Source organism: Hippocampus comes, unplaced genomic scaffold (genome assembly GCF_001891065.2).
Source record: "Hippocampus comes isolate QL1 unplaced genomic scaffold, H_comes_QL1_v1.1 scaffold48, whole genome shotgun sequence".
In the NCBI taxonomy this organism is placed as follows: domain Eukaryota; kingdom Metazoa; phylum Chordata; class Actinopteri; order Syngnathiformes; family Syngnathidae; genus Hippocampus; species Hippocampus comes.
In genome coordinates this window covers 2,644,909-2,672,866 of record NW_017808403.1, presented here as the reverse complement: position 1 = coordinate 2,672,866, position 27,958 = coordinate 2,644,909, and the positions used below count along the sequence as shown (strand labels likewise).

The following is a 27,958-nucleotide window of genomic DNA, read 5'->3' as shown; positions in this document are numbered from 1 at the left end:
CCGCCTCCGGATTGTTGAGTCTGCGGTGGCTCCCAAATCACACCACTTCAAATCCCGCCTTCCTAACCGCGCCCCCCGGATCCCGTCGGTCCCACCCACTCGGTGGGCCACATTGAAATGGGTCTCCTGTTGTCAAACATTGCAGAGTGCAAGGCCATCTCTTTTCGTCAGCAGCATCACACGTCACCTCCCGTTGCCCTGTAGAAATTCTAGAGGAGAATTAGCGTGAGTCAAAAAGTAGCCTTTGGGTGCATCCTCCAGTGTGCGTGCAAAGAAAGCCATGGAACTGCCCTGTGTGCTGTTGGCGTTTGTCATCTACTCCCAAGTTCAAACAAGTAAGTTCAAATTCATTGCGCTTATTCGTTTTTTTTTCTGACAAATTTTCACACATAAAAAAAAATCCCCTCTATGTTATGACCTTTAATATTTAAAAATATGTATGATATGGGCCTGTGACATCCAGTGTCTGTGGATTTAAGTTGCCCACTCTTCTGACAGTACCGGGTGTAAGATGATGAGGTGGTGGTGGTGATGTTGTGTGTGGGGGGTTGTGCTAAACGCATTTCCCGAGAATGTAGGTCAAATCTTTCCCACTCGTTTCATGCCATGTGAAGAAAATATCCCCAATCTCTCAAATTCTCTTAATTTATGAATATTACATATACCGGAATGCTTGTCAAGCATCACTCCTTTTTTTCCCCCCCACTGGTTTTTGCGCTCTACTTTTTCATTTGTTGGCCTTCAAGACGCAGCAGTTCCTCCAGCCAATCAGCTTCTGAGAGCGGGTGAGGACATTTGGTCATTCATAAAGTGGAATTGGATGCCACTTGCCTGTTGTTGAACTCTCGAAATCCATCATGGGATGATTTGGATGCGGTTGAGGAGTACCGTCTTGCGTTAGTCCAACATGATGCAACACGAAGACTGGTTGGCTTCTTCCCGCTCCATCTGCAAGCCCAACCCTCCCATTCCTTTCTTTTCTTTTTTTTTTTTTTAAGCCTTCAAATTGTGCATATGAATGGAATTCCTCCAGCCCACCCACCAATACAAAAACAGTTTCAGTTTTGGTCACACATTGTCAGACCTGTTCCCACCCAGTACGTTGGTTGGGGGAAATCGTGACTTCTCGAACATGTTCAAACTGGCAGCCTATTCAGTCCAGCGCCGTCGTCTCATTTTCACTTCCACCTGAAAGCTTGGGCTTCAATTGAAAAGAAAATAGATTGAAAAAAAAAGCTAAATAGGCTTAGTAAGTTAAATCCTTGTGTCATTTTTTTTTTTTTTAATCTGCATTTGTGCCCTGCGCTGGAAAAGTCCCCAGAGTGTGCTCACTGTTTCTCATAAGCGATCAATTAAACACAGTAACATTTGGCAGTGCATTTCTTCTCCCAATATTGGTTCTTTCCCGGTCAATAAGGCCAGCCATGAGTCAATGTTGTCTTTCAGGGTCTGAACTTTAAGCTCAGCGGATAAATAATGTGCAACTGCGGTGTACTCTGTTACTCTCATAAAATGGATCTTTCAGGTGTCTGTACAGTACTTGACTTGAGTGTTTATTTTTCAGTCGACTGTTTACTTTTACTCCCTGCATTTGGAAACAATACTTTGGACACCTTATTTGGGCAAAATAAGCCTGTGACTTCTTTCCCCTGTGCTGTGATTTTCCATGTAAAAAAAAAAGAAATGTCGAGGGAAATAAACTGCGATTGGGATCTCGAGTGGTTGATAGATTGACATCTTGAGACACTTCGAAGGTATAAAAACAGAGACAGAGGCGAGATGGGGGAACGTGAACCACTTAGCACGAACAACAATGACAACCGATTCAGAAAAGAAAGCTATTCCCGATCCGTGGCCTTATTGAAGAGAGTTGTTTTACTTTTTTGTTTTTTTTGAACATTTCAGAGTCTGAAGTTGAATCATGACTTCTGTTTTTTTACCACAGCCTTAACCATCTTTAAGCTTCAGCGCTTTCAGACCAAAAATCCCTTCCAGTAGCTTCACAGATACTAGATTTCATGGTGAAGTGCTTAAGAACTTAACCATACGGACTTTTCCACAACAGCGGAGACTTCCGGCACCCCCAAATGCACCAGATGTTGGTTTTGTGATTTTCAGCTCGGAAAGTTATCCGTAGCAAGAAAGAGTCAAATTCTTTCAAGTCACGTTTCCGTAGAATGTGGCACAAATTCAAACATGCAAAAAAAAAAACAAAAAAAAAACAGGTGTCTCTGTTGGGTTTCAAACCCTCAAGGCTTCCACTCTCTTTTCATAAATCATCTGTGCGACGCAACTGAACAGTTGGTTTGATGCTTTCGGTTCAGTGGCTCCATTCTAGATGGAGGTTAGTGGGGCAAGCCTTGTTTTCATCAGATGACTCATTTGGCACAGATGACCTTGTGCTAAAGAAAACGATATTCTTTTGTTATTTTCATCCTCTGAATCTGCCGACAGCGGGTGCACTGACAACATGCGGAAGCAGCCAGTTCCCATGTGAGAATGGGAGATGCATCACCGTCAGGTGGGTGTGCGATGGCACAGATGACTGCGGAGATGGCACGGACGAGCTTCCTAATAATTGCTGTAAGTATGGAAAAAAAATCTTTTGGGTTATTTACAAAATCTCAAACACAATGTTGTTGTTTGTGTGTGTGTGTGTGTGTGTGGGTGTGTGTGTGTGTGTGTGTGTGTGTGTGTGTGTCTTCCAGCGGCCAAAACATGTCGACCAACAGACTTCAGTTGCAGCGACCGTTTGCACCAGTGCATACCAAACACTTGGCGCTGTGATGGCAAAGCAGACTGTGAGAACGGAGCTGATGAAGAGCGCTGCGGTAAGGAATCTGCTCAAAGTAGAGACAGATAAATAATCTTCACACACCGGAGAGTGGAAGCTGCTGGTTCTTGCCCGTTTATGGTCTCCATTTCTGTGTGTCGTGGCCTCTCTGATCTCTTCTTGATATACGGCTTTCTTCACTGTGTCTCCTGCCTCTTAGAACCCAAAAACTGCACGGACACAGAATTCCGCTGCGCAAACGGCCAGTGTGTGTCCAGCTCCTTTGTCTGCGACAAGGAAGACGACTGCGGCGACGGCAGCGACGAGGCCTCTTGTCCGCCGGTGACGTGCAGCGGCGCTTCTTTTCAGTGCAATAACAGCGTTTGCCTTCCACGTGCGTGGGCCTGCGACGGGGACGCCGACTGCCCGGACGGCTCGGACGAGTGGCCCCAGAACTGCGGTACGGCGGCGCCGACCTCTTCTCCAACTCACCGCTGCTCTTCCATGGAATTTCGCTGCGACAGTGGGAAGTGCATTCACAAGAACTGGAGGTGTGACGGAGAAGCCGACTGCCTCGATCGATCTGATGAAGCCGACTGTGGTATGTGTGATGGTTTGCTTCAAATGCTTTTTAAATGGCTTCCAAACTGCCACGTCAACCCGAGGCTTGTCTGATTACATCCGTGTAGTCCGTCCCACCTGCCGTCCGGACGAATTTCAATGTGACGATGGCGCTTGCATTCACGGAAGCCACCAATGCAACCACCGGTATGACTGCAGGGACATGAGCGATGAACGGGGCTGTGTCAACGGTATGAAGCGACTCCCTCTTGCAGCCACTTTGGATTACGTGTTAACTTCCCTTTCGCTGACGTTGTCATTGTCCGTGCAGCAACCGAGTGTGACGACGCGACTCGATTTAAGTGTGGCAGCGGGGAGTGTATCAGCATGGATAAGGTCTGCGACAAGGAGCGACACTGCAGGGATTGGTCGGATGAGCCTCTGAGGGAATGCGGTGAGTACTCAGATCGTCGTTCATAACTGGCAGCGATCAGGATGGAGTCGACCTGTGATGTCCTCAGGAAAAACAAAAAATCGATGGTAAAACAAAACTTTTCTGTCTTCAGGCCTCAACGAATGTCTCGTCAACAATGGCGGCTGCTCTCATGTCTGCAACAACCTTAAAATTGGTTTTGAGTGCCTTTGTCCCGTTGGATATCAACTGGCCAACAACAAGAAGCAATGTGAAGGTAAAAAGAAAAGGTGTGATGCCTGCCACCGAAACAAATGAGAAAAATGTCATGCCCTCTTCGTTTTTTCATCAGATATTGATGAGTGTGCCGACCCAGACACCTGCAGCCAAATCTGCGTCAACCAGATGGGCAGTTACAAATGCGAGTGTGAAGACGGTTACCAAGTGGACCCGTCAACCAAAGCCTGCAAGGCCATTGGTAAAATAAATACATAAATAAACATCTCTCCGTGTTCCCTCTCTCTGGATATTGACCGTAGAACCAATGTTTAAACCTGTAGGTACGATTGCCTACCTTCTCTTCACCAATCACCATGAGGTCAGAAAAATGACCTTGGACAAAAGTGAGTACGTCCAGGTCCTTCCTCGTCTAAAGAAGGTTGTGGCTCTGGATATGAACATGGCCACCGAAGAAATCTACTGGTCAGATATCTCCGAAAAGAAGATCTACAGGTGAGGGAGATTTTATTGTTCGTCATTGAAGTTGACTCAGTGGGATCATGAGCCAGGGGTAGGGTTCACGTTAACCTGACCTTAACCCGCCAGTGTCAAAAGATGTCCGTTTCTTCTTTGTAATATTCAAGACATATGAAGAATATATTTGACAAACAAAGGTTTGAAATGAAAAAGTGAAGCTGTCAGGGGCTTTGTGCCCCCTGGTAGGGTCAAACGGGTCCCTGATGAGGGTCCAGAAAAAGAACCCTATGATGAGGAAAACATTGGAACACGTTTTTCCCCTTTGCCGAAACATGAGTCTCAAAGGACTTCATATTGTGAGGATCTTGCTGGAATCTCTTGCTGAAGTCCGCTGTCAGGAAGAGTTTCACTTCTCACCTCTGGCACAACTTGGGCCACGTCCCAGGAGAGATGGGGGACATAGAGGCAGAGTGGGCCATCTTCTCTGCCAACCAGAGTCACGACGATTTGGTCGGTGGCTGTTGTTGGTCGCAGCCGTAAGGGGCTTGACCGATCAAGCTGTAGAAGGACTCCTAGCAAGCCTTTCTTGGCATGTTGGAAACAGCTGATGAGTATCGGCAGGCCAAGCGGACTTTGGTCCATGAACACGTAGCCCAGCAAACTTGTAGCCCAGCAAACATGCTTCCTGTACAATGAGTTCTGTACGTTGTTGACGTACGTGACTGCATCGACTTGATATCAAACCTTTTATTACAGTGGTTGATACTCTTCCATTTCTCCACGTAAAACGTTTTTTCCCCTTTCTTTACTTTGTTCCCAGAACACAAATGGATTCAGCGCAGGACTCTACTCATCACACAGTCATGGTTTCTCACGACGTTGATGCGCCTGAGGGCATTGCCTTTGACTGGATCCATCGCAACCTGTATTGGACCGATAGCATTCGCAGAACCGTCTCTGTGGTCACCGCTGAAGGTGAACGTCGTAAGACTCTCTTTTCCCAAGGCTTATCCAAACCCAGAGCAATCGTGGTGGACCCCTACAGCAAGTAAGCCGCCCTCCGACAAGAGCTTGCGCGTTGACAGATGGTTCTCATCAATAATGCGTGCGTGTGATTTGTCCGGCCAGCTTTGTTTACTGGACTGACTGGGGCAATCCTGCTAAAATTGAAAAGGGCGGTCTGAATGGAGGTGACCGCTTCGCTCTGGTTACTGACAGCATCGTGTGGCCCAACGGAGTGACGCTCGGTACGGCCGATGCTTCCGGTTTCTTTGCATTTCCTCCTCTCTGTTTGAGTCATGACCGACTGACCTGTTTTCCCTCAACTTTTCCCAGACCTGTTGAACCAGCGGCTCTACTGGGTAGACTCCAAGTTACACACCCTCTCCAGTATCGACGTGCAGGGTGGGGGGCGGCACACCCTCATTATGGATGAACACAAGCTCAGCCACCCGTTGGCACTCACCGTCTTTGAGGTGCTTATTCCCCGCCAGATGGAAATTGCGTTCAATCCATACATGCCGTGTTGTGTCTCGTGTTGTCATAAATATCTGCTCGTCTTTGTGCGCTTCAGGAAAGAGTGTTCTGGACAGACGTCGGTAACAATGCCATCTTCAGTGCTAATAGATTGACTGGCCAAGACATCGTTCCAGTGGCTGAGCACCTTTCATCTCCAGAAGACGTTATTCTCTACCATAACCTGAAGCAGCCCGCTGGTACGTGGTTACTTTTGCCATGACGGCTCAATCAGTTTGTTTTGATCCGTTAGTCGTCAGCATTGGCCGCTAATGTGAAAGCGTTGGATTCTGTAAATGTTTGCAAAGGAAAGTGGACGGAAAACTATTTTCAACCCAATGGATGTGTCAGATTTCACCATCAACATTTTGCACAAAGATCAGCTTGACCATGTTGGAAAAAAAAAAGAAATACGTGGGTATTTGTCTTTGAAAACATTTCCCTCATTATAATCTTAGCGCCCACCGATTTTGCAGGGATTGACTGGTGTCAGGTGCATCATAGTGGCTGTGAATTCATGTGCCTCGGAGCACCACAAGTGGGCAGACATCCCCCAAAATATACATGTGTCTGTCCTGATAACATGACGCTCGCAAGCAATATGAGGAGATGTGTAGCAGGTACGTCAATGACCAAAAGTCTGACCTCAATCCAACTTTGATGATCGTATTCCGCCCAATCATTGACTCTTCCTCTTGTTCATCATATTCAATCAGTGGCGTCGACACCTGCGGCTCCCGCGCCTCCTCGGATTCCGACCACCGGCCAGCCGGCACTGGCCACGGCCCCACCCGAGTCCCACACCTCCATCGCTCCCATCACAAGCACAAGACGCGTGATCAAGCCAGTGACCAGCACCACGAGACCTCTGGTCAGAACCACCACGCGTGAATTTCGGAGGACTTCACCACAGCCGGCGAAACCAAAAGCCAACCGGACCACCACACAAACTCCGGTCACGTCTCCAGGTAAATGCCTCCAAAAGGGATCATCGCATTGGAGTGACAGTTGAAGTAGCTGAAAGCCATTTTCAAATCAAAGTAAATACGTTGGCGCTCAGATTTCCTGCACCGCAGGATGCAATCGGTTATCAATAGTCTTATGAAAATAGATGCATGACTTTCCGATTGCAGTATGTGCTTTTCGTCTTCAGACACTCACCACGAGTTTGCTGCGGTGCGACCTACGACCTCTTCCAGCAGCCCAACTGCTTTGCACATTGTCCTCCCTGTGGGTGAGTGGATTTGGTCGCAGACACCAATAGCCATAAGCGGCGACGTTGTACAAAACTTCACTCAGGTTATCTTTGTGTAGCGATCGTTTGTATTCTGGCTTTCGCTGGCGTACTGCTATGGAAAAACTACAAGCTGAAGAGCACCAACACAATCCACTTTGACAACCCTGTCTATCAAAAAACCACAGAGGACCAAGTGCACATTTGGAGGAACCACGACTCTGATGGCTATTCCTATCCAAAAGTAAGTCCATTGGGCTGTTTTCGTCACTCATTGACGCCGACGTTTCAGCCTGTATTGCAGGTCCATGCCAGTTCAGCTTTGTTTTCTGTTGTTGAAACTTATTCCCTATGCGGTACTTGTAATTATTTCTCATTGTATTTTTTTTGTCTTATCAGAAACAGGTGGTGAGCCTTGATGAAGAGGCGGACAACCCAGCCTTCAAAGAAAGCTAGCTTAACCTCGCATGTCGTACGTCAAAGAGGCACGATCGCAAAACGATATCCACAGCAACAAAATCTCGAGGAAATTCACGTTGGAGTCGATCAATAGCGTTGCTAAGCAACGGAGGGGAATCCCGCACTGTACATTTTGTTCATCAGCAAGGTCGCGGCGGCAGTTAGCTACCCACGGTTCGTCGTAACCAAGGCCTTTTCACTATTTTGTGGGAAAAATCTGGTCGTTATCATAAAGTTTGCCTTCTAAGGTGTTGCTTGTAAGCGGCCAATGGAAAACGAATGATGTGATATCAGGACTTTGAAATGTGAACGTTATAGGGGTAAAAACATTGTCAACGGGGTGCGTTGAAAAGAGGTTCGGCTGTACGTCAGATTCAAATGTTTTTAGTACAGCATATGCTTCTTTAACAACGCTATTTTTAAAATAATAAACCTGTTAATGCCGGAATAGTTTTTTAATCAAGCCCGTTAACGATTGGAGATGATTTTACAGCCCGTTCATGAATATTATGGCAGGACTAGGCATGTGACGTGTTATCTTAACATCTAGCTAGAGATTGAAACGACCCTTTAAGCTACTAAATCGATGCATATTTTGCACTTTATGATCAAAGTTACCACTTGAAGTGGACCGAAATCTTTCATTTTTAAGTGAATTGTTTCGTGAATCTTTGTGAATCAGAAACAAGATGATCATTTCATGCTGAATGCGCATTGCAGTCGAAATCTGTAAGAATGTTAGTGCTGATTACTTTGCCTCGAAGAGTTTTAGTGTCGTCTCTGATCTATGATTACTATACCAGCAATCACCTCAGTATTGATTGAGAGTAAGCCCCTCAATAAATGCCGCACGCCGGTTTGTGCCTTGAATAGTACATCGCATACCATTCCTGATGCAACCCTCTGATTTTACAGCCCGTTCATGAATATTATGGCAGGACTAGGCATGTGACGTGTTATCTTAACATCTAGCTAGAGATTGAAACGACCCTTTAAGCTACTAAATCGATGCATATTTTGCACTTTATGATCAAAGTTACCACTTGAAGTGTACCAAAATCTTTCATTTTTAAGTGAACTGTTTAGTGAATCTTCGTGAATCAGAAACAAGATGATCATTTCATGCCGAATGCGCATTGCAGTCGAAATCTGTAAGAATGTTAGCGCCGATTACTTTGCCTCGAAGCGTTTTAGTGTCGTCTATGATCTATGATTACTACACCAGCAATCACCTCAGTATTGATTGAGAGTAAGCCCCTCAATAAATGCCGCACGCCGGTTTGTGCCTTGAATAGTACATCGCATACCATTCCTGATGCAACCCTCCCATTTATCCGGGCTTCGGAACGACACCGTCAACTGGAATGCGGCATCGTGTTGGGGCGCTGGCCGGGAAGTGAACTTGTTGCCATCTCTTGATCATTTTATTTGAGAGATTCGCTTGAGTTTCTACATGTGTCTCTGAAGAGGGCCTTTGCATAATGCGCATTGCAGTCGAAATCTGTAAGAATGTTAGCGCCGATTACTTTGCCTCGAAGCGTTTTAGTGTCGTCTATGATCTATGATTACTATACCAGCAATCACCTCAGTATTGATTGAGAGTAAGCCCCTCAATAAATGCCGCACGCCGGTTTGTGCCTTGAATAGTACATCGCATACCATTCCTGATGCAACCCTCCCATTTATCCGGGCTTCGGAACGACACCGTCAACTGGAATGCGGCATCGTGTTGGGGCGCTGGCCGGGAAGTGAACTTGTTGCCATCTTTTGATCATTTTATGTGAGAGATTCGCTTGAGTTTCTACATGTTTCTCTGAAGAGGGCCTTTGCATTTTTCAGAACGGCTTTGATGCAATCGTGCGTGACCGGCGGGGCCGAGCCGAATGCGCTGTACTGCAACACGGGTATATTTATAGTCTTCCTTAGGAGGAGAACGTATTGCAGCATGCTAACCACTTGTCCGCCGTACTGGAGACACTTTGTATAAAATCAGTGACTTGTCACAGCCAACAAAGATGCTGTTTTTCGCTATTCTTGGACTCTCAGGTGGAAGGTAGCGAATTTTGAATTGAATTGTGAGATGTACATACATGTAGATTTTTTTTTTCTACATCCACCCACTACCAGTGTCGTTTAAGTGTGTGTAAATAGGGTGTTCATAAATGTAAATATTTGCTCTGTTTTTTCAGTAGGCACCTGTGCTGCAGCCTTTGTTGTCAACATTTGCTGTATATAAATAAATGCCTCTATTTATTACAGACCCTCTCTGGACTCTTGACTTTGTCCTTAGCAGGCACAGTATGAAGGTTTCAGCTCTTTGTTACTCACAGCTAACTGCAGTTGTGATTTGCTTCACCGTGTAAGTTAAACATAGTAACAAGTGGCATTGTTTTGCCAGTTTCATATGGTACGCTCTTTCCAAAGCTGTGACGGCGGTTCTTAGATTCTTAACTTGGATTTGAATTACTGCGCAATTCGCACAATTACTACTATTGCTGTATTTAAAGTGGTTATGGTCAAGCAAAACAGAAAATGTCCTGCCCTTCTGAAATGACCCATGCAATATATAGTTAGCAGAGCTTATTTCACAACAAAAAGTCAAGTATTCTATATGGATATCATAAAGTGGAAACGTGTTTTTAGAAATCTATACATTTGACAACAGTGAAAGCACATTTGGAAGGCGTATTCTTTGTTGGTTTTCCAGGGTCATTGTCTTTATTTTCTTGGCGCGCCACATTGTTTAAGATGCGCCAGACAGTTTTGAGACGGTGTGTACTTTGGATGTGCAGCAGCATACTGCACAGTTGAACAGCTGGGTGATTGAAAACGTGACGTGCTGTTTTGTGCTTTGTGTTTGGGGAGGGTTCACGGTAGTTCTTGGAAAGGGAGACCCTTTTCCGAGAAAGCAAAACTGTCACGCTCGCTGCAAGTCGAAACCCAAGGAATTTCGGGCTTCTTGAAAATCCACCCACATTGTGAAATCACGTTGATGTGGTTCACGTTCAAAACTGAAGAATGTCCAGGCAGCATGTTTTGAATGCCTGGGAATATTCTCATTCATTCAGGTTATTTCATTTGCAGTAAAAAGAATTAGAGCAAGTAGACAAGCACCTCTTAAGATGAGGTGTATCCTGATTTTATTTATTCCTATTTGTTGTACAATCACTTGTTAGTTAGCAAGGTTTGCCACGTAGAATTTAAACAAAAATGATGACGTAGACTGGGGCCGGGGGGAGTTCCCACATCCGCGGGAGTACCAAGCGGCCCATCTCACGTGCCGTTTCCGGCCTCCAGTTTGGGGAGGGGGGTGGGGGAGCCCTTTCTGTTTCTTTTTGGTTGAGCCTCGTCCTCTTCCCTCCGCCCTTTGCACCACTACTGTGGTGGGCGCCCCTCCCCTTTATTTTTTGGGGTGGTCCATGTGGGTTTATTGTGGGAGTTACTGTCTCTCTGTGTGTACGGAATTGGGCAGGGGAGGAGCTAGAAATATTTTGGTGGGGTGGCCAGGGTGTCACAATAACTCACAAACAGAAGGCTTGGCGAGACTTTCTATTAGCTGTTAACTGTTAATCTATATTAGCGATTTCGTGTTGAGGGTTAGTTGTCAAGTTACTGTACATATGTGCAATTCATTCACCAACAGAAGATTTTATCTGGATTTTATGCAGTAGCAAGGTTTTTCTTTGGTCTGTTTTTATTTTAACATTCAGCATTTTCACAGTCCTTCAAGAAGTTTCATTTCTTACTTTAGTCACTGGCAAACAGGTGCATTGGGTACAATGGCATTTGCTTTTGATTTGGGACTCTAATATTGAAGAAATGTCCACTTTGTGCTTTATGTATCGAGTGCGATTAAATTAAAGTAAAATAACATTTTTACCCTTCACAGATTTGTCGTTGCAAAGACGAGCGCAATTGCAACCATTGCAATGAGAAGGGCAGCACACAGCTCAGTGACTCTCCGCTCTGCTGTTGTCATGTGCAATGTTCAAGGCCGAGCATGAAGCGAAGCAAAGAGCCTGATAACCTAAATGGGGTGTGAGGGAAAGGGCGCCATGACATTTCTAGAGGCAACAACAACCCCACCATGGCAGCCGGTTACAGGCAAATGTATAAAAATTTCATCGTGAGCCATAGCACACCTTGACTAAACTCAAAAACGGACTCTCGGCCTGGAGGTTACGTTTGTTGTTCTTGGCAGTGACGGCAGACATCCGCTGTTTTTCAAACAAATGCTGCATTTGATCCCTTGACGTTATTAATCATTAATTGGGCTGCACAAGGTTAAATGTCACCGCCCTATTATTCCGGTAAAACGGGGGAAAAATACTTTCACTATTAATGACTGACATTTTCTGTTAAGTACAGTGACTCCTCGCTATGATGTCGTTTAAGGTACATCAGATAGCACAACTGATTCTCCAGATTAGACAGACATGACAGCACAAACAACTGATACCTCATTAAATCTAGCAACCACATACAGTTATGAGAAGAAGTGCAAAAAATAAAAATAAAAAATCCCACATTCCAAAAACGTGCATGGTAGGTTTATTGGACATTCCAAATTGGCCATTGGTGTGATTGTGAGCGCGAACTGTTGTTTCTCCACGCGTGCCCTGCGATTGTCTGGCCCGCGCCTACTGCCCGAACACCGCGAGGAGAGGCGTCAGCACGCCTGTCACCCTTAAGTGGATAAACGGATGGATAAAATGGATGGATGGATGATTTCCATACAGTGCACACAACACCACTTCAGTATTTGTGCACCCCCTACAGGACAACTGAGGTACGTGCACCGGAAACCACGTGATACCCCTCTGCACACGCGCGTCAAATGTGATGCTAGCTTCACTAGCTTCTGGTTTATGGACACGTTCGACAGCCAGACAGCACCATGTCTGACGAAGAAGGTTTTAAAATCAACACCGAATTCGCGAAGAAATATGACACTTACAGACAGAAGGAAGAACTGCAGAGGCGTAAGTGTTCATGTTAGCAAACGGTTGGTCAAAACATTCGTGTGCTAACGTGGAAAGAAGCTAACTGGTTTGCTATTGTCCGAGGCTCTGTTGTCTTTAGACTTTTTATGTTGTGTGTTGATTTGCAGTAAAAGATCGATATGGAGACCGAGAAGTGGACGATGACTCCGATTCTTCCGAATCCAGTTCGGATGACAGCGAAGTGGTGAGTATCGCTTTCCCCTCGTCGATTTGTCAACAAGAGTTAAGTCAATCGGTGCCATTAATTGTGTTCGACGCTCTGTAGGAGTTGGATCCAGAGGTTGAAAGGGACTTTTACAGGACGTTGTCACTTTTGAAGAAGAAAGACCCGAAGATCTATCAGAAGGATGTGAAATTCTACTCAGGTGATCAATTTGAGGCTGATTTCAATTTTTTTTCTTCCCGTTTTCGTTGCTTCGACAATGTCAGTGACTTCACCTCTGACAAAACGTTTTCTTTCTCTCCCTCTCAGATGCACCCAGCACCGATGTGAAACCGTCAACCTCCAAGTCAAAAGTGAAGCCCATGTACCTGAAGGACTATGAGCGTAAAGTCATACTGGAGAAGGAAGGGTATGTGACCTACTAAAGGTGGTTCTCTATCCTATTTCAATGCAGCACTATCCTGGCATTGCCTAACCTGCATGTATCAATGTTGTGAATGTGAGGGGTTTGGCTAGCAACCAGTCTAGGGTGTACTCTCACACAAAGTTGGGTGAGCAAAGGTAGCTCACCAGCGACCCAAAGGAGAAGTGCTATAAAAAATGGATGGGTTGGAGTTAAGTAACTGTGAATATGTTGGAAGAGCTTTTTAGTGTTTACAACGTGATCAATGTATAAGTGCCCTACAGTTGTTGGAGTTGCAGAAAGTAGTTGCATTAAGTTTCTTCGGATTTTGTCCACACTTCTTTAATTGCAATGCATTTGATTCTTCAGAAAATATGACGACGAGGAGAGCGACAGTGATGAAGAGGAGGCAGCCAAAAGACGAGAAGTGGGTATTGAACTAAGACTGTTGCCAAATCATTTGGACGTGTTTTTTAATTGTTGTTCTCCTTTCTTAGAGGGCCTCTTCCCCCAGCTACATTCAAGAGCAGAACCAGTTAAAAGCAAGGTAACCAATACTTTTTGATGTTGAAAAAAAATTAAAATCAAGTCAAAGGCAGTTTTTAAACAAGGCAACCTTAAGTGATAATGACTAAAATCCGTTCGACGACAGCTAACACAAACCCGATCACAACGATTTCTTTCAGTTTCCAAAAGTTCATCCAAGACAGCGATGATGATGACGGCGCCGACGACAGTGGGGAAGGAGGAGTGTCCCAGCTGCTAACTAGGAGGATGAAGACACAGGAAGAAAAGGTCAGAACGGAGAATGTCAGCAGCTGGACTGTGAAGCTCCGTCCAGGACATAATATGACAAATGACTCCCCAATTCCCTCAAGCAGCCACCGCCACACTTAACTTTCGAATGAATTTTTTTTTTTTTTTACACAATCAGGTATATATAATGTTCATTCTATCATTAACAGAAATACTTCTCGGGCGGTGGTTGTCAAACTTTTGACACCAAGTACCACCTAAAAAATAGTCAGTAGCTCAATGTGTGTGCCCCCACTCGCACAGCGTTAAATAAATAATTGTCCATATGTTTTTAGGACAAAGAGGAGGCAGACTATGTGGAGTGGCTCAAAGGGCAAGGTGATTTGGACCGACCTGAAGAGGTGAAGGACATGGTGAGTAAATGTCATTGGAGAGAATTGATGACTGCTGTTTATCTTGTTCGGGCTTACAGCAATCTGGTTTCCAGACATACACGTCCACCAAGGTCATATACGATGCCACATCTCGTCTGATTCGAGTCAGTTCCGTCTAAGTGGCCACAGTAATTATTTTCCACCTAAAACCGTGGATCTAAGTCATGATGGTGCAAGAAACTTAAAACTAATAGGGAAAGGATGTACTCAACTCAACTGAACTGTATTTGGAGAGCACTTTAAAACAACCACCGCTGTATGCAAAGCGCTATACACGGATCAAAAATAATGACTGACCAGATGACCAACTGAAGACTCTTAAAGGAGAATTGGCTGACTCCAAAGTAAAATGCATTATAGTCATCCAGCCGAGATGTGACAAAGGCATGAATTAACTGATTTGATGATGATTTGACAGAAATACCTACGAGACTACTGGAATGACCCGCAACTGGACGAGAAGGAATGTTTCCTCCGAGACTATGTTCTAAACAAACGCTACAAAGATGATGATGACGACGACGAAGATGACGAGAGGTAGTGTGCGTGCGTGCGTGTGTCAGCTGGGATCAACTCCAGCTCACTCTGACCCTGAGCAGGATAAGCAGTGATGAAAATGAATGGATGGATGTCTTGGTATTGAACGGTGTAGTGAAAATATGCACGAACAATCACACAATACAACTTTTTCGTTTGGAGGATCCCGACTTACGACGAAGTGGTTCAGGACGATGTGGATGATTCTGAAGAGGAAGGCGAGACGTTCTTGGAGCAACAGCAGAGCTTCGAGCGAAGCTACAACTTCCGTTTTGAGGAGCCCGATGCTCATCAGATCAAGACCTACCCTCGCAACATTGCCACCTCGGTGCGCTCCAAAGACGAGCGCAGAAAACGCAAAAGGGAGGAAGTGAAGTTAAGGAAGAATATGGTATGTCAAAAGTAGTACCGCAAGGTTGGATCTGTTGGGCACGCAGCAACACGGCGCTGAAAATGAACTGTCTGCCCTCCTCGTTTTCTGTTCCTTTCACAGGAGAAACAGCAGAAACGGGAGCAGCTGAAGCAACTGAAGAACTTAAAGCGAAACGAGATCGTGGAGAAGCTGAAGACGCTTCAGGCGCTCACTGGCAATGACGATCTGGCTTTTAGTCAGGCTGATCTGGACGGAGACTTTGATCCACAACATCATGACCAGCTCATGCAGGTCGGTGCACAATCACACAAAGGGAGGCACGTGCTGGATATTTGGAACCATTGTTTCTCAGCCATTACACCGTCGTACGTCTTCTTGGTTCGTAGATGTAATTGCGTCGATTTTAAATTTATTCAATTAAATTTCAGCCACAAGCTAGTCATCAAAATTCCAAATGATGAATAAAAACCTGCTGATTCCCCTGTTGTGTCCTATTTGAAAGCATCGGGTCGAAGCCTCACATGTTGGTAACCTCTTGGCTGGTTCTCTTATGATATAATGAAGCTTCTCTGTATTTGCAGAAATTCTTTGGGGATAATTACTACGAAGAGCAAGAAGAGGAGAAGCCTCAGTTTGAAGACGACAATCAACTTGAGGGTAAAGTCTCTTCATTCACCATTTGAATAGTAGGTGGGCAGCAAATTGCTCAAAGTGCCCAGTCTGGTGCAAATCAAGACGTCTGTTCATTTCTGTTTGCTCATTTGTTAGTCCTTATTAATCATTCAAAACATTTTTTTTTTTTCCTTAGGAATCTCAAGCGTTGCTTGATGGCTTAAGACGTGTCTTCGTATTAACATGTTTTGTTGTCTGTGTGCGAAACAGAGCACTGGAACTGGGACAAATGGACGGGAGAAGGGCAAGAAGAAACATATGAAGACGAGGCGGGCTATGATGCCCCTGAGCCGCACTGTGATGACCAGGATTTCATTGTAGGTTTGATCCTGGGTGACCAGAACCCTCATCTCGCTACTCTCACGTTCATTCGACTTTGTCGTATACCTGAGTGGATTTGCTAGCTTGGAGCAGGGCTCAGGGCCAGTGTGGCCTTCATCAGAACTCAAATTTACAATCGAATGCGCTTACACGATCACAGTCAGTGTTAATTTGGACAAGTCTGAGAACAGAAATAGTTCAAATGTGCAAAGGGACCAATAGTAGCATTTGCACGCGTTGTACCAGTCGTCTCAATGGCCAGTCTGCGAACGAGGCTTCAATCAGAGCTCGACTAGAAATTGGTGACTCATCTGTCCATGTATTGAAACAGATGGATGCCGACTATGACCCCAGCCAGCGCAGCGTGTCTAAAAAGGAGAGGAAGAAATTGAAGAAGGCGGATATACCTCAAATGGGCAAGAAGAAAAAGAAATCTCACTTTGCAGAACTAGTCACAAAAACCAAGCCCGTGTTCGATCCTCGTAAGCGTCCGGCTTTCCGGCATGCCGCACGTTTAATGCTGCGGTCATCTAAATGAGTACCCGTCGTATTTCAGAGGAGAAGAGCTTTGAGCAGTACCTGGATGAATACTACAAACTGGACTACGAGGACATCATCGACGACCTCCCGTGCAGGTTTCGTTACAGGGAGGTCCTGCCCAATGACTTTGGTCTCTCCACTGATGAGGTAGGCATACACTTCTGCACTCGACAAAGATACGGTCAAGTGCGGACCTCTCTCTGTCTTTGCAGTGGCCAAGTTGAGGGACTCCATCTAGAACCTGATTTCAACACCACACACGGTCCCAAAAGACTCATTCAAATACAGATGAGACAAAAGTGCGAGCAGTGTCGTTGCGATTGATTCGTTGACGTGGAGAAATGAGATTATCCCCGAGCGAGATCGATGGTCCCGCTTTCGAAGGTGTCGCAATAGGCATGGAATCGGACTCAACACCCACTCATGCTGACATTTTTCCGAATTCGTTGCCCTAATGGGAGTCGATTACAATGTGCTGCAGTGATGAGCCTTTGTCGATGACCTGGTATTGCCTCCTCGAGGGGAGCGCTCTGACCGGGGAATGATTATCAACTGTAATCTTCTCTCTGAGCAGACCGCCGAGCTGCCCCGACGACGCAAATCACAAATGCTTTCACGAGACTTGTTGATGGGCTCTCTAAATTCCACAGATCTTGAGTGCTGATGATAAGGATCTCAATCGATGGTGCTCTCTGAGGAAGACCTGCATGTTCAGGTACTGCGCCTTACAGTGACAAGCCACGTATTTGGTACCCTGATTCTTCAGTGGACCTGTCTTAATACCACCTTTGTATGTCCTCCGGAGCAGTTCAAAGTCCGATATTATCCAAAATATGACAAACATACATTTCAATTCAATACATCGTCCTTTGCAGGAGTACCGATTTATGATGTGCGGGTCACGGCAGATCTATTTTGCTCTGACCAGCCAGAGCACAGCAACACGGGAGGCCTCATTGCTAATGTCGTGTAAGTTAGCGTACGTTGGCCGATGCCACTTATGCCGAAGATGCGGGGCAGATTCGGTTGACGTGGCAGCCCATCGAGGCTGAAATTTGATTCGACAACAATACGAACATACTGGAAGCAGTGGAGCCAAGTGCGACGCTACAAAATGAAGTGAATAGACTTTTGGCACAAAATTGGTCAAATTTCATGGAGCAAAAATATGAATTGAGACTGTGGTCAGTGCTTCTGGTAGTGTTGTGGCCTTGCAGGCCACGATGGTTTCACCGCGCAATTTAATTCATAGCTCTTAGTATCTTTCTGCTAATTTTGCCTTCTTTTTTTTTTTTTAACCCCAGATCTGACCAGGAGGAGAAAAATGATTTGAGGAACTACAAAATGAAATCGCGGAATTTTAAGAAGAAAAAAGAAATATTGGTTTCTTTGTTTTCTGAGTGAGTTGAACACGGTGCTCTTTTTCTACCCTCATATATGGCTGCTGACATTGCTTACATCATGATCTCCTTTGAATCTCCAGAAAAGATAATGAGGTGGCACATGCAAAACCCACGATGGGAAAGAAGCGACGCGATCGTGTGAAAAACGCCGAAAGGCACAACAGAGAAGCCGAGGACAGCGGCACAGCCTCTCTGATGGACACGTTGGATGAGACCGCCCAACCTCTTCGGCAGTTTGGGTCTGATGTAGATGAGGAACCAGAGGAGGAGTTTCTCAAGAAAAAGATCAAACGAGAAGAGGAGAAACCCAAGCCAATTCCTGCCAATGAAGAAGAGGTTCAGGTTGAAGATGAAGCTGAGACCAAATTGGCCAAGAAGAAGCAGAAGCAATCAGGGGCACGCGGCAAACCAGGATCGGCCGGGGTGAAAATTGGAGGTCAGGAGTTTAGCAAACAGAGACTGAAGGCGTACGGTTTGAACCCGAAGAGACTGTTCTTCAGACAGCTTGGAAGGCAAAAACGGAAAGATCAAGCGAAGAAAGAGAAGCAGAAACAAAAACAATGCTAACAGTCACTAAAAAGGAAACTGCAGCAGTAGCCTACATTTCATGGTGCAAATGTGTTGACATTTACTTTTCCACTTTTACGTCACCTTTATTAATAAAAGAGCAATGCAATGTGGAAGATTGTTTCAAATGGTGACACATGAAGGAAATCAGAGCTTGTTCTCCAGTGGTCTGAGTTTAAGAGCAGGGATGGGTCCATTTTTCCCTTTCTGAAGGAGTGGGGGGGGGGGTGTTGACTGAGAAATTAATTTATCAATATATTTTTTGCAGGAGGTGCTTAACTGGGGCTACACCGATTTTATATTTGACAGTGACATTAATTGAGAAATAGAAAACCGGAACAAGTAATACATGAGTTACCAATAAAAGGGAACAAATGATGAGGGAGTAAAAAAAGTTTTTTGCCAGTTCATCCCAAGAGGTGGTGAGGTCTGATCCTGATTGTGGCCCACAACCTGCAATAGAAACTGAGAGTACTTCAACCCTTGACAAATATGTATGAGCCACTCGTCTTTGTAGTTGAGGGAGGAACACTTAATTGCATTTCATCTTTTCGTATCGGTGTGAAAGCGCTACATAAAGAAAGATGTGTTGCGATAACCTGCATCACGCGCCTGTTCACTCCTGTGCAGTAGGGGGCGGTATTAAAACACCAGGCCGTCCAACTTTGACCAGGGCGCAATAAAGAAGAAAAGGACTCGCGGGCACCGATTATTTGAATCAAGGAAAAGGAGCAGCACGGTTGGTGAACTTTGGTTATTTTACTCTACAATATTTCTCAAGTTACCATTTTCACAAGTCATACATAAATCCGGGGATGTCGCGTTAGTCTTTTGTATCGTTTTTTGTGTCTTAACCGTAGTTAAAGTATTGCCGCAACGATTATCCACGTCGATGCAGACGCGCCTTTCATTGAATGTGCTTTTTTTTTACTAGCGATGATGTCTGTTCGAAAGTTGTAATTGTGTAGTGACTTAACAAAATGGTTTACAAACGTTTATGGACATTTTTGATCAAGCTCAGTTGTTTTCCTTACGCCGTGTCGTCGTCGCAATTAATAGTCATCATAAAAATAAAGTCGCTACAAGAGCCTGCAAAATTTCATGAAGTACAATAGCAAAAGTAGTTGCGCATGGTTACTTCCCACCGCTAATAAGGCTGCTTTCCTTCCCTCTGCCCAGTGTCATCAAAAATGTTAACGGATAAATTTCAAGACTTACAGGAGTCTCTGGATACGCTGCTGGACCTGACCAGCAGTCAACCTGAGACGCTAATTCGAGTGAGAAACGAACAGCAAGCCTTTTTTGATCGAGACATGGTGACAAGAGGGACTGTGACACAGATTTTCAAAGGTATGGATTCATTCAAATTGCAATGACTTTGCTGTGTTTTTACTTCTGGGTCTACCTGCTCTTAATGGCCAACTTCTGATTCGTACCACACTGCGGACCCCAGCTTCTTTCTCCCGCAACCAAATATCTTCCTTTGTATATCTGACTGGAGTCGGCATGCAACCCGTTTTGCTTGTCCACTTCATCCCTTGGACAGTTTTGGGGGCAACTCTTTATGACAATTACTTTTCACTCCCAGATGTGGTTCAGCAAGAGGAAAGTTTGGTGCACCGATTGACTGACATAAAGGAGAAGCTGCTACAGGAGAAAGAACTGGAGAGCTTGGAGGATCAGCTGAGACAATTCACAGCCAAGAATCAACTGCTGGACTCAGACTTACAGTATCCTTTAACATGGCCTGTTTTTGCCGCATACAATATTGAAATTTGGAGGCGACCCCCCTTCCACCTAATTTCAGGCTGCCGCTGGGACGAAAAGCTATGAGATCATCGACAATTCATCTGACTAGTGTTGCAGTGAAAAACGAATTTCACTCGTGTTTTTTTTTCAGTCAGCACCCTGACCTTAACGCCTACTTCAGATTTCTGCAGAGCGAGTTGGAACGACTGAGGAGCTCGGAAAACGAGCTCACAGCTTTGCAAAATGAGGTGGACGAAGACACCACTGAGATCATCCCATCTGCAATGTGAGTGTCCACTTTTCAGTCATTGCTGTGTCGATGTAGCCCATCCTCACTTCACTTACTGCATTCATTCTCTCCCAGTAATTGTGTTACTTAAGATTTTGTCTCATTGTATTTTTTTTTCTTCATGAACAGATATGTTGTAAGGCTGAACCACCTCATAACCAGGATCAAGTGGGAATATGACACAGAGCCTCACATCCTTAAAGCAGGTACTGTTTTGTGGTGAGGAAATTGAAGTGTGGGTCTGTGGGCATTATTTCAATCACGTTTCTCTGCTTGTAGTGCATTATGGGCCAGATGTGGCAACTCCCATCAGTATCGACACCAAAGTCAAATCTCAGAGGGAAATTGCTGACCAGTTATGGAACTTTGTAAGCGATGAATGGTAAACGAATGCATTTGTGCAACTCACCAGTGAGCAATGTTTGTCCTTCCCATACAACAATGGCACAAATAGTGAAACTAAAATCTGGTGTCTTGATGTACCACTAGGTGTCGCTATGTTTTATAATACCGCTATGCAGTTTATTGGTATAGTAGTTCTGTCATTGATCATTATGTTTGTACTTGCCTACTTACTGTTGTACAAACTTTATTGTGCAACTAAACCTTTTAAAAAAAGTGAATAGATTCATTCTTATTTTATTCTGTAGCCAGTAATGCTCTTCCTTGAGATATTTCAGTTTCATTGCTCAGCCACTTCAAGAAAAGCATCCAGTGCAACTCCAGTAAAAGCAAACGTTCAATTGTTGTCCAAAATATCAATTTATTATTATTATTTTTTAATCCACCTGAGGGGCAGCCATTTTCCTACTTGATGTCGACTGAAAATGACCTCATAGTTGCTCAGGGCTCATCTTGCAATATCACATGACCAAATTCAGAAAATAGGATCATGTAATTAGTTCTGCGGCGTGTTCTTCTCCCCAAAACTATTAAGTATTGTTCACTATTTTAAATTACAGTCACAATTAAAAAAACTGTGTATTGTACAGTTGTTATTGTTCCTCCTCTGTTGTATTCCACTTCAGAATGCGAGTAGGGGGGAAGAGCCACTGCATTTGCAGAATCCTTTTCTTCCCCTCAAATATTTTTCATATTTATATTTTTATTTCATATTGATGTTTTTACTCTTTCCAAATAGGTTTTTAGGATAGCATGAATGTATGTTTTTACAAAAGTGCAATTTTAGACGGTGAAAAGCTCACTTCAAAAACAAATCTGGACTCATTCACTCTGGCAACATGTACAAATATCAATACAAATAGTTTATTCAGTGCACACATAGAAATGGACATAACTTAGGACATTTACGTTAAAAACAGTTACGATAAACTCAAGGGCGAGCTATATATTTACACAAGATCTAACCACAAAATATGGTTTCTCTTTACACATCCGCAAGCTAAAAAAAAAATGCTCACATATCTGTTGCTACGATGAAATGCAGTGCAGATTGCTGTTGCGTTGGACATTAACGTCAAAGAGGGGGGGATGACGATGATAGGTGGGCGGTCCATTCACGTCATGCACCACCGTCAACTTGGAACTTTCTTCGCGAACGAAGTTCTCAAGGCTCTTCAGCCCCCAAAGCTGAAACCCAACCAAGAGACCCGCATGACGTCTTCAGCGTGTCTCATGGCTGCCCGGTCTCTGATGTCAGCTGTGGCGGGTCGTGTGTGTGTGTGGGGGGGGGACGCTACCCTGCGTTTCTCCTGACCAAACTTAAGATGGTTTTTGGCTGCAAAGATTGGGTGTGGATGCTCCCAGTTTGCAGCAACGTATCATTATCTGCCACACAAGGAGTGGAGATACGGCGAAATCTCATGCTCTGGCTTTGGCTCCGCTCTTTTGGATGGACAGCGTAATTGGCTGTAATTTATGTGAAACATCTGCACAATGGTGAACTCTTCCATTTCAGTTTTTGTTCAAAAGTAAACAGCGGTGAGATGAAATGGCATTCCACCAGACTGTTGCTTAACATTGGCCTTGTGAAGCATTACAGTTGCTGACAACGGGATTACGTTACTGGCGGCCGAATCAGGGCTACGTTTTGCCTCCCTCTACAAGGGTGCGCCGCCTAAAAGCTTAAGTCGCCATTCATGTGACAAAAGGCGAGGAAAAGAAAGAACACATGTCAACTATTCTTGCAATAAAGAGCTACATGTCACGATAAAAGAACGGGAAACGCCACGTCTTGTTCTGGATACGATGTCATGCTATTAACCGGGCCGATACAGTTTTTGCCATTAGGCCGGCACGAAGTGCAGCGGAAACGCGTCGCCGTAAACCGCGCTGTGGTGAGCTGAGCTGTACAACCAGCAGCCCCGAAGCGCGACGATCTCCGCCTGGAACGGACCGGCCGTACGGGAGCGCTCCCAAAATTCCCGATGGCGACCACGCCCGCGCGCACGGCAGACCATTTGAATTCCGTTCTTGTGAGTATGAATTCACCATCACCTCTGGCGGCATGGATGCGCACCTGCATTCAGTAAGAGAATGGCTACAAAAATCAAAGGTATGTTAAACCAAACCCCCTCTCACATTCAGCGATGGGTAATACCAGAAAGGTTGAGTGCAATCCCGTTCCCGTAACTCTGGACGTGGTTCGGTTTGATCACGTGCATCCCACCTCAGTCAGTGGTCATGCTTCTCCTCGCCCTTGCTCGCATACAAAGTCCGCGTCATGTCTTGGACAATTTGGGCAAGATGGCTTTTATCGTGGAAGGTGTCAAATTGCCAGAAGACACGGTGTTCTCCAGTCCCTCCAGCCTGTGAGAAGCGGCGTCCGTCTTACTGGTGCTGCACTCCAGGAAGGGCATGCCGATCTTCTTCACTTGTCCGTCTTTGGTTAACAGGCAGCGACTGCAGAGCAGCCGCAGGATGGCCCTCCTCATGTCCTTGCTGGTCAGCGTGTAGATGATGGGATTGAGGAGGGAGTTGAACATGGCGATGCCCAGGAAATAGTCGGCCTTGAAGAGCACATGACAGCGTTTGGTCGGGCAGAAGAAGTCGAGCAACAGCAGGATGAAGAGGGGCAGCCAGCAGGCGATGAAGACCCCCAGCACGATGGTGACGGTCTTGAGCAGGGCCATGTACTTCTGCGACTTCCGGGACAGGCCTTTCCTCTGCGGGCCCGAGCCGAGGCGCTGCGTGTTGGACTTGACGATGCGGAAGATGCGCACGTAGAGGACCACGATGGACATGAGGATGCCGATGAAGACGGTGACGCAGAAGAGAATGTAACTCTTGGCGTAGAGCGGCAGGACGGTGGAGCACTGGTCCAGCCGACCCATGCAGTTCCAACCCAGAACGGGCAGGACGCCCAGCAGCACGGACAACACCCAGCTGGCTCCGATCAGAGCGAACATCCGGCCCTGCTTGTCGCCCTGGTACGGCTTCATCCTCACCATGGTGACGTGGCGCTCGATGGCGATGGCCAGGAGGCTGATGACGGACGCCGCCAGCATGATGAACACGCCCCCTTCCCGGAGGAACCACAACACGGGCGTCATGTGCAACGTGTTGGCGCCGGATGTCATCAGGTTGACCATGTAAGCGAACCCCGCCAGCAGGTCGGAGAGAGTCAGGTTGCCCAGTAGATAGTACATGGGCAGATGGAACTTTTTGTTCTTCCAAATGGCCACCAGCACCACGGCGTTTTCCAACACGATAAGCAGGCACACCAGCAGAAAGGCGATGGTCTCCGGCTTGAGTCCTTCCTTGTATTTGTTCTCCTTCAGCTTGCCTGTGAAGTTGTAGTGCTCCAGGATGACCGCGTTACTCTGGTACTCCCGAAACATCCGAAGCAGGTTTCCCGTGGACGTGGACGTGGAGATGCCCATCTCGGATGGAGCTGCTACGCCGTAATCGGCGTGGAACGAGTCCGTCGACATGTTGCCGCTCTGTCACTCTTACTTCAAGACCCTTTGATAAAAAGTTCTGAAAATTAAATCCTCAGATGCACGGTCATAGAGTCCTCTGGCGGTGCATTGCTTTCCTCTTTGGAAAGAATTTTAAAACGGTTGAGGGAAAGGTGTCCAGCCGTTGCATGCGAGTGTTTCCTTTGATGCTGTCATAAAGGATTTCCTGCGCTTTGGGCTTCGATCACATTTTTCAGTTCCTGGACTGCACACAAGGGGGCGACGCGAGCCAGCCTGCACGTGTCAAGAAAGGGAAAAAGCAAATGAGCGTTTCAGAAAGAATGCATTTGAACGATCTCATCCGAAGAACACTAAATAATCATGATGGGAAAAGCCACCAGAATGTGAAAGTGACAGCTAACCACAGCAATAAATTAACAACTGGCAAAAGCATCCAAGTTGCGGGTGAAAGCGGTCTGAATGTGAATGAGAGTCAATATTACATTAACTGGCAAAAGCATCCAAGTTGCGGGTGAAAGCTGTCTGAATGTGAATGAGAGTCAATATTTCAAATCCCCCAAATTGCATAAAATGAACGGAATATACAAATAAGACATCATGAATTCGAAAAATTATGCTTTTGGACCAGTTTTATCATTATTTAAGCTATACCAAATTGCTGAAATCCCAGAAATAGAATCCCATCAAGTTGACCAAAACGACTACGTGCATCCTGGATTAAAATACATCAAAGTAATCACGCATGATTCAAAATGGCTCATTTGTGATTTAAACAGCCTGTGTGTGCGCGCGTGCTAACGCGAACAAAACTATAGTACGGCACGACGTAATTCGTAACTTTTACTATTCCTAATAAGAACGGCTGAGTAAAAAAAAAGATCGAGCGAGTTTACTTTGCATAAATAAGCGCGTGACTCAACAAATGACACATCGCAAAGTAAAATCGAAGTTTGGTCAAAGCAGCTTTTTTAAAAAAAGTTTTCACGCACCTGTACAAATCGGGGGGGGAAAAAGAAAAAGTAGCAGCGGAGGAAGACTGACTGCGACGAGGTCCTCGCACGACAGCGACGCGAGTGGGAATGACGCGACCCTGGCCAGCAGTCCGCGCTGAATGGGCTGTTCCGCGCTTCAGACGTCCCTCTCCTTCCCCGCCTTGACCCTTGTACGAGTTGTTTTCGAGTTTGGCCTCAGGCGAAGTGGAAGAATGACGCCATCACATCCATCTGACGAAATGTATTTCGTGGAGTCATACGTTTCACCTTTGTTCGTCCAGGTAAGGCAACTGAAAACAGTTTGATGCTTGCAATGGAATACAAATGAAGACATCTGCAACAAGTGCTATGCATTACAAATATAGAGTCAAAAACACACAAATTAAAAAAAATTACAATCACAAAATCCTCTGTGATTAAAATACTTCATCCAAACCTTAACTGTCATGGATGACGAAAGGGATGAGCCTCGTTTGAGAGCAGGTTGAAGGCTCTGCTACGGATTTTTTCGATGTTGCCATCGCAGCGTGCGTGTCGTAACTCGGGACGAGTCGAGTGTGAACCAAGCGACCGCAGTTGACGTGGCGTGAATGTTTGCAGCGTCCTGTCGCTCATCTGCTAGTTTGACATTTCAGGGTAAATTTCTCAAATGTTTGGTTCTCTCTTGTAGCTAATTTTCCACATCACAGGGGTGTTTGGAATGACCCCCCCCCCCCGCCCACCCATGATAAACAGGGTCGGTGTTCCCTGGTTGTTCAGGTATACCAAAATGCTGGCCAACCAATCCATTGTTTCCTGTAATACTTCCCTGCGATCTCATCAAGGTCAGCGATGATCGAAGGTCATCCAATTTCACCGACATCGGTGTAGACGGGACCGCGAAGGACGAGGGCGTTACGTAAGTGGAGGGCCAGTGTGAGCGAGAGCTGCAGTGTGGCTTCTCAAAACAGGAAGCTGCCTCATTGTGCCTCGAAAAGAGAGGGATATCCTTGTGAGAAAGGCACATGAGGTCATGGGTGGGATTTGACTCCTACACAAGTGGAAGGAATGCGTCACCGCAGAAATGACGTGTTGTCATTCAAGTCCATACAGCGACCCGTTTCCACACCTGCGATTTGTTTTCTCTTCTTTTTTTGGGCCTCGTGAAATGCCTTCTCCAACGTTTTCGGTGGCGCTTCTTAAAATAACACCTGCTCTTCGTCCGTATAGCCTCTTTAAAGCTGGCCTCACTCCTGTCGTTCTGCCTTTCCTCATCAGCCCCCCGAAGTGATAACCAGCTTGAAATGCTCTTGGTATGGCCTGTTAGCAGGATGGCAGTTGACCCCCCCCCCCCCTGCTGTGTTGCAGTGACAAGCCCCCCGTGTGGGGCCTCTGATTAGTTAACACACAAAGACGCGGCAGGGGCACCGGCCGCTTTGGCCATTTTGGTTCCCACAGTTGGGATCTGCTCCGTCACGACTGCTTTGGCCCTCAGGCCACAAACAACCTCGGAGCAAAAAGGACACACCCAGTCCACCCGGGGGTGGGGGGGGGGGTCTTCTGTATTCACTATGTTCTTTCCAACACTGCTGGCTGCGGGTGATTTCTTTCCTGTGACGTCAGCGAGCTTGCAGAAAGGAAGCCCACTTATGGGGGGGGTATTTGGGGGTGGGGCAGGACATAGTTTTATTTTCTTTTGCTCCAAGGTGTTAGTGGGCACCCATACGATGCAAGGTCACACCTTAAAATGAGGTTCACACCTCAACACACACAGCCTCCACTTTCATGTTATCACAATTGAAAGTGTTCACACTTTATTTGAACGCAATTTGGACTCTGAAAAGCGGTCGTGTCACTTGCAGGCTTTTTATGCTGATGACTTGAATGTTTTGGTCAGTGAGAAAATGTGCTTATTTTTAAGTGTACTTTTACATGAGAATAAAGTTGAAAAAAGGTTTTCATTCATTTGTATGGCTGTCAGTGCCACAAAAACAACCCTGCGGTCAATCAATGTTCCGTCCATTCTCTCCCACTTATCCGGGATCGGGTCCCGGGGACGACAGCCTTAGCAGGGAAGCCCAGACTTCCCCCTTCCCAGCCACTTCTTACAACTCATTCCAGGGGATCTCAAGGCGTTCCCAGGCCAGCTGGGAGACATCATCGCTCCTGCTGATGGGACACGCGCGGAACACCTCACCAGGGAAGTGTTCGAATCATCTGCCCGAGCCACCTCAACTGGCTCCTCT

General features: G+C 45.8%; 4 protein-coding genes and 1 long non-coding RNA gene across 7 annotated transcripts; 4 read left to right on the top strand and 1 right to left on the bottom strand.

The window, feature by feature from the left end:
• Nucleotides 1-110: 110 nt before the first annotated feature.
• ldlra (low density lipoprotein receptor a) lies at nucleotides 111-8,068 on the top strand. 2 transcript variants are annotated; one of them, XM_019858368.1, is made up of 18 exons: nucleotides 111-335; nucleotides 2,455-2,583; nucleotides 2,709-2,831; nucleotides 2,994-3,374; nucleotides 3,463-3,585; nucleotides 3,666-3,788; nucleotides 3,901-4,023; nucleotides 4,099-4,224; nucleotides 4,307-4,478; nucleotides 5,263-5,490; nucleotides 5,571-5,689; nucleotides 5,778-5,917; nucleotides 6,016-6,157; nucleotides 6,434-6,577; nucleotides 6,674-6,925; nucleotides 7,111-7,191; nucleotides 7,272-7,439; nucleotides 7,591-8,068. In XM_019858368.1, exons 1-18 carry the CDS (start codon nucleotides 281-283, stop codon nucleotides 7,608-7,610), a joined length of 2,649 nt encoding a protein of 882 aa, XP_019713927.1. In that variant the 5' UTR covers nucleotides 111-280; the 3' UTR covers nucleotides 7,611-8,068. The 2 variants fall into 2 exon arrangements, with proteins under 2 accessions (XP_019713927.1, XP_019713926.1); XM_019858367.1 differs by having other exon boundaries at nucleotides 113-335; nucleotides 7,272-7,435.
• Nucleotides 4,844-25,849, bottom strand: s1pr5a (sphingosine-1-phosphate receptor 5a). 2 transcript variants are annotated; one of them, XR_002166660.1, is made up of 3 exons: nucleotides 25,731-25,849; nucleotides 23,000-25,014; nucleotides 4,844-4,854 (listed from the first exon to the last, which is right to left on the bottom strand). XR_002166660.1 is itself a non-coding variant. In XM_019858373.1 (2 exons), exon 2 carries the CDS (start codon nucleotides 24,751-24,753, stop codon nucleotides 23,542-23,544), a length of 1,212 nt encoding a protein of 403 aa, XP_019713932.1. In that variant the 5' UTR covers nucleotides 24,754-25,014; nucleotides 25,731-25,849; the 3' UTR covers nucleotides 22,105-23,541. The 2 variants fall into 2 exon arrangements, 1 of the variants encoding a protein (XP_019713932.1); XM_019858373.1 differs by lacking the exon at nucleotides 4,844-4,854 and having other exon boundaries at nucleotides 22,105-25,014.
• Nucleotides 12,454-18,938, top strand: kri1 (KRI1 homolog). The gene is made up of 18 exons (XM_019858370.1): nucleotides 12,454-12,632; nucleotides 12,761-12,837; nucleotides 12,919-13,018; nucleotides 13,126-13,225; nucleotides 13,589-13,646; nucleotides 13,717-13,766; nucleotides 13,906-14,014; nucleotides 14,311-14,388; nucleotides 14,828-14,946; nucleotides 15,109-15,337; nucleotides 15,440-15,610; nucleotides 15,901-15,976; nucleotides 16,202-16,308; nucleotides 16,644-16,794; nucleotides 16,869-16,999; nucleotides 17,503-17,567; nucleotides 18,157-18,252; nucleotides 18,336-18,938. Exons 1-18 carry the CDS (start codon nucleotides 12,548-12,550, stop codon nucleotides 18,820-18,822), a joined length of 2,289 nt encoding a protein of 762 aa, XP_019713929.1. The 5' UTR covers nucleotides 12,454-12,547; the 3' UTR covers nucleotides 18,823-18,938.
• On the top strand, nucleotides 19,490-21,608 carry spc24 (SPC24 component of NDC80 kinetochore complex). The gene is made up of 6 exons (XM_019858374.1): nucleotides 19,490-19,561; nucleotides 20,002-20,172; nucleotides 20,411-20,552; nucleotides 20,753-20,857; nucleotides 20,990-21,066; nucleotides 21,140-21,608. The coding sequence occupies exons 2-6, from the start codon at nucleotides 20,013-20,015 to the stop codon at nucleotides 21,244-21,246; spliced, it is 591 nt and encodes a 196-aa protein (XP_019713933.1). The 5' UTR covers nucleotides 19,490-19,561; nucleotides 20,002-20,012; the 3' UTR covers nucleotides 21,247-21,608.
• Nucleotides 25,850-25,863: 14 nt separating the features above from the next.
• LOC109508416 (uncharacterized) lies at nucleotides 25,864-26,517 on the top strand. Its single transcript, XR_002166661.1, has 2 exons — nucleotides 25,864-26,014; nucleotides 26,194-26,517. It is a non-coding gene; the product is annotated as an uncharacterized LOC109508416 (long non-coding RNA).
• The last annotated feature ends 1,441 nt before the right edge of the window (nucleotides 26,518-27,958 follow it).

Excerpts from the sequence above, each read along its gene's own strand:
- ldlra (XM_019858367.1), top strand. The coding sequence starts at position 281 with ATGGAACTGCCCTGTGTGCTGTTGGCGTTTGTCATCTACTCCCAAGTT. Across the intron at positions 6,578-6,673 it reads TATGAGGAGATGTGTAGCAG|TGGCGTCGACACCTGCGGCT; the intron begins GTACGTCAATGA and ends ATATTCAATCAG. Across the intron at positions 7,436-7,590 it reads ATGGCTATTCCTATCCAAAA|AAACAGGTGGTGAGCCTTGA; the intron begins GTAAGTCCATTG and ends TTGTCTTATCAG.
- kri1 (XM_019858370.1), top strand. The coding sequence starts at position 12,548 with ATGTCTGACGAAGAAGGTTTTAAAATCAACACCGAATTCGCGAAGAAA. Across the intron at positions 15,338-15,439 it reads TGAAGTTAAGGAAGAATATG|GAGAAACAGCAGAAACGGGA; the intron begins GTATGTCAAAAG and ends TTCCTTTCACAG. Across the intron at positions 17,000-17,502 it reads TTGGTCTCTCCACTGATGAG|ATCTTGAGTGCTGATGATAA; the intron begins GTAGGCATACAC and ends TAAATTCCACAG.
- spc24 (XM_019858374.1), top strand. The coding sequence starts at position 20,013 with ATGTTAACGGATAAATTTCAAGACTTACAGGAGTCTCTGGATACGCTG. Across the intron at positions 20,553-20,752 it reads CTGCTGGACTCAGACTTACA|ATTTCTGCAGAGCGAGTTGG; the intron begins GTATCCTTTAAC and ends CGCCTACTTCAG. Across the intron at positions 20,858-20,989 it reads GAGATCATCCCATCTGCAAT|ATATGTTGTAAGGCTGAACC; the intron begins GTGAGTGTCCAC and ends CTTCATGAACAG.
- s1pr5a (XM_019858373.1), bottom strand. The coding sequence starts at position 24,753 with ATGTCGACGGACTCGTTCCACGCCGATTACGGCGTAGCAGCTCCATCC.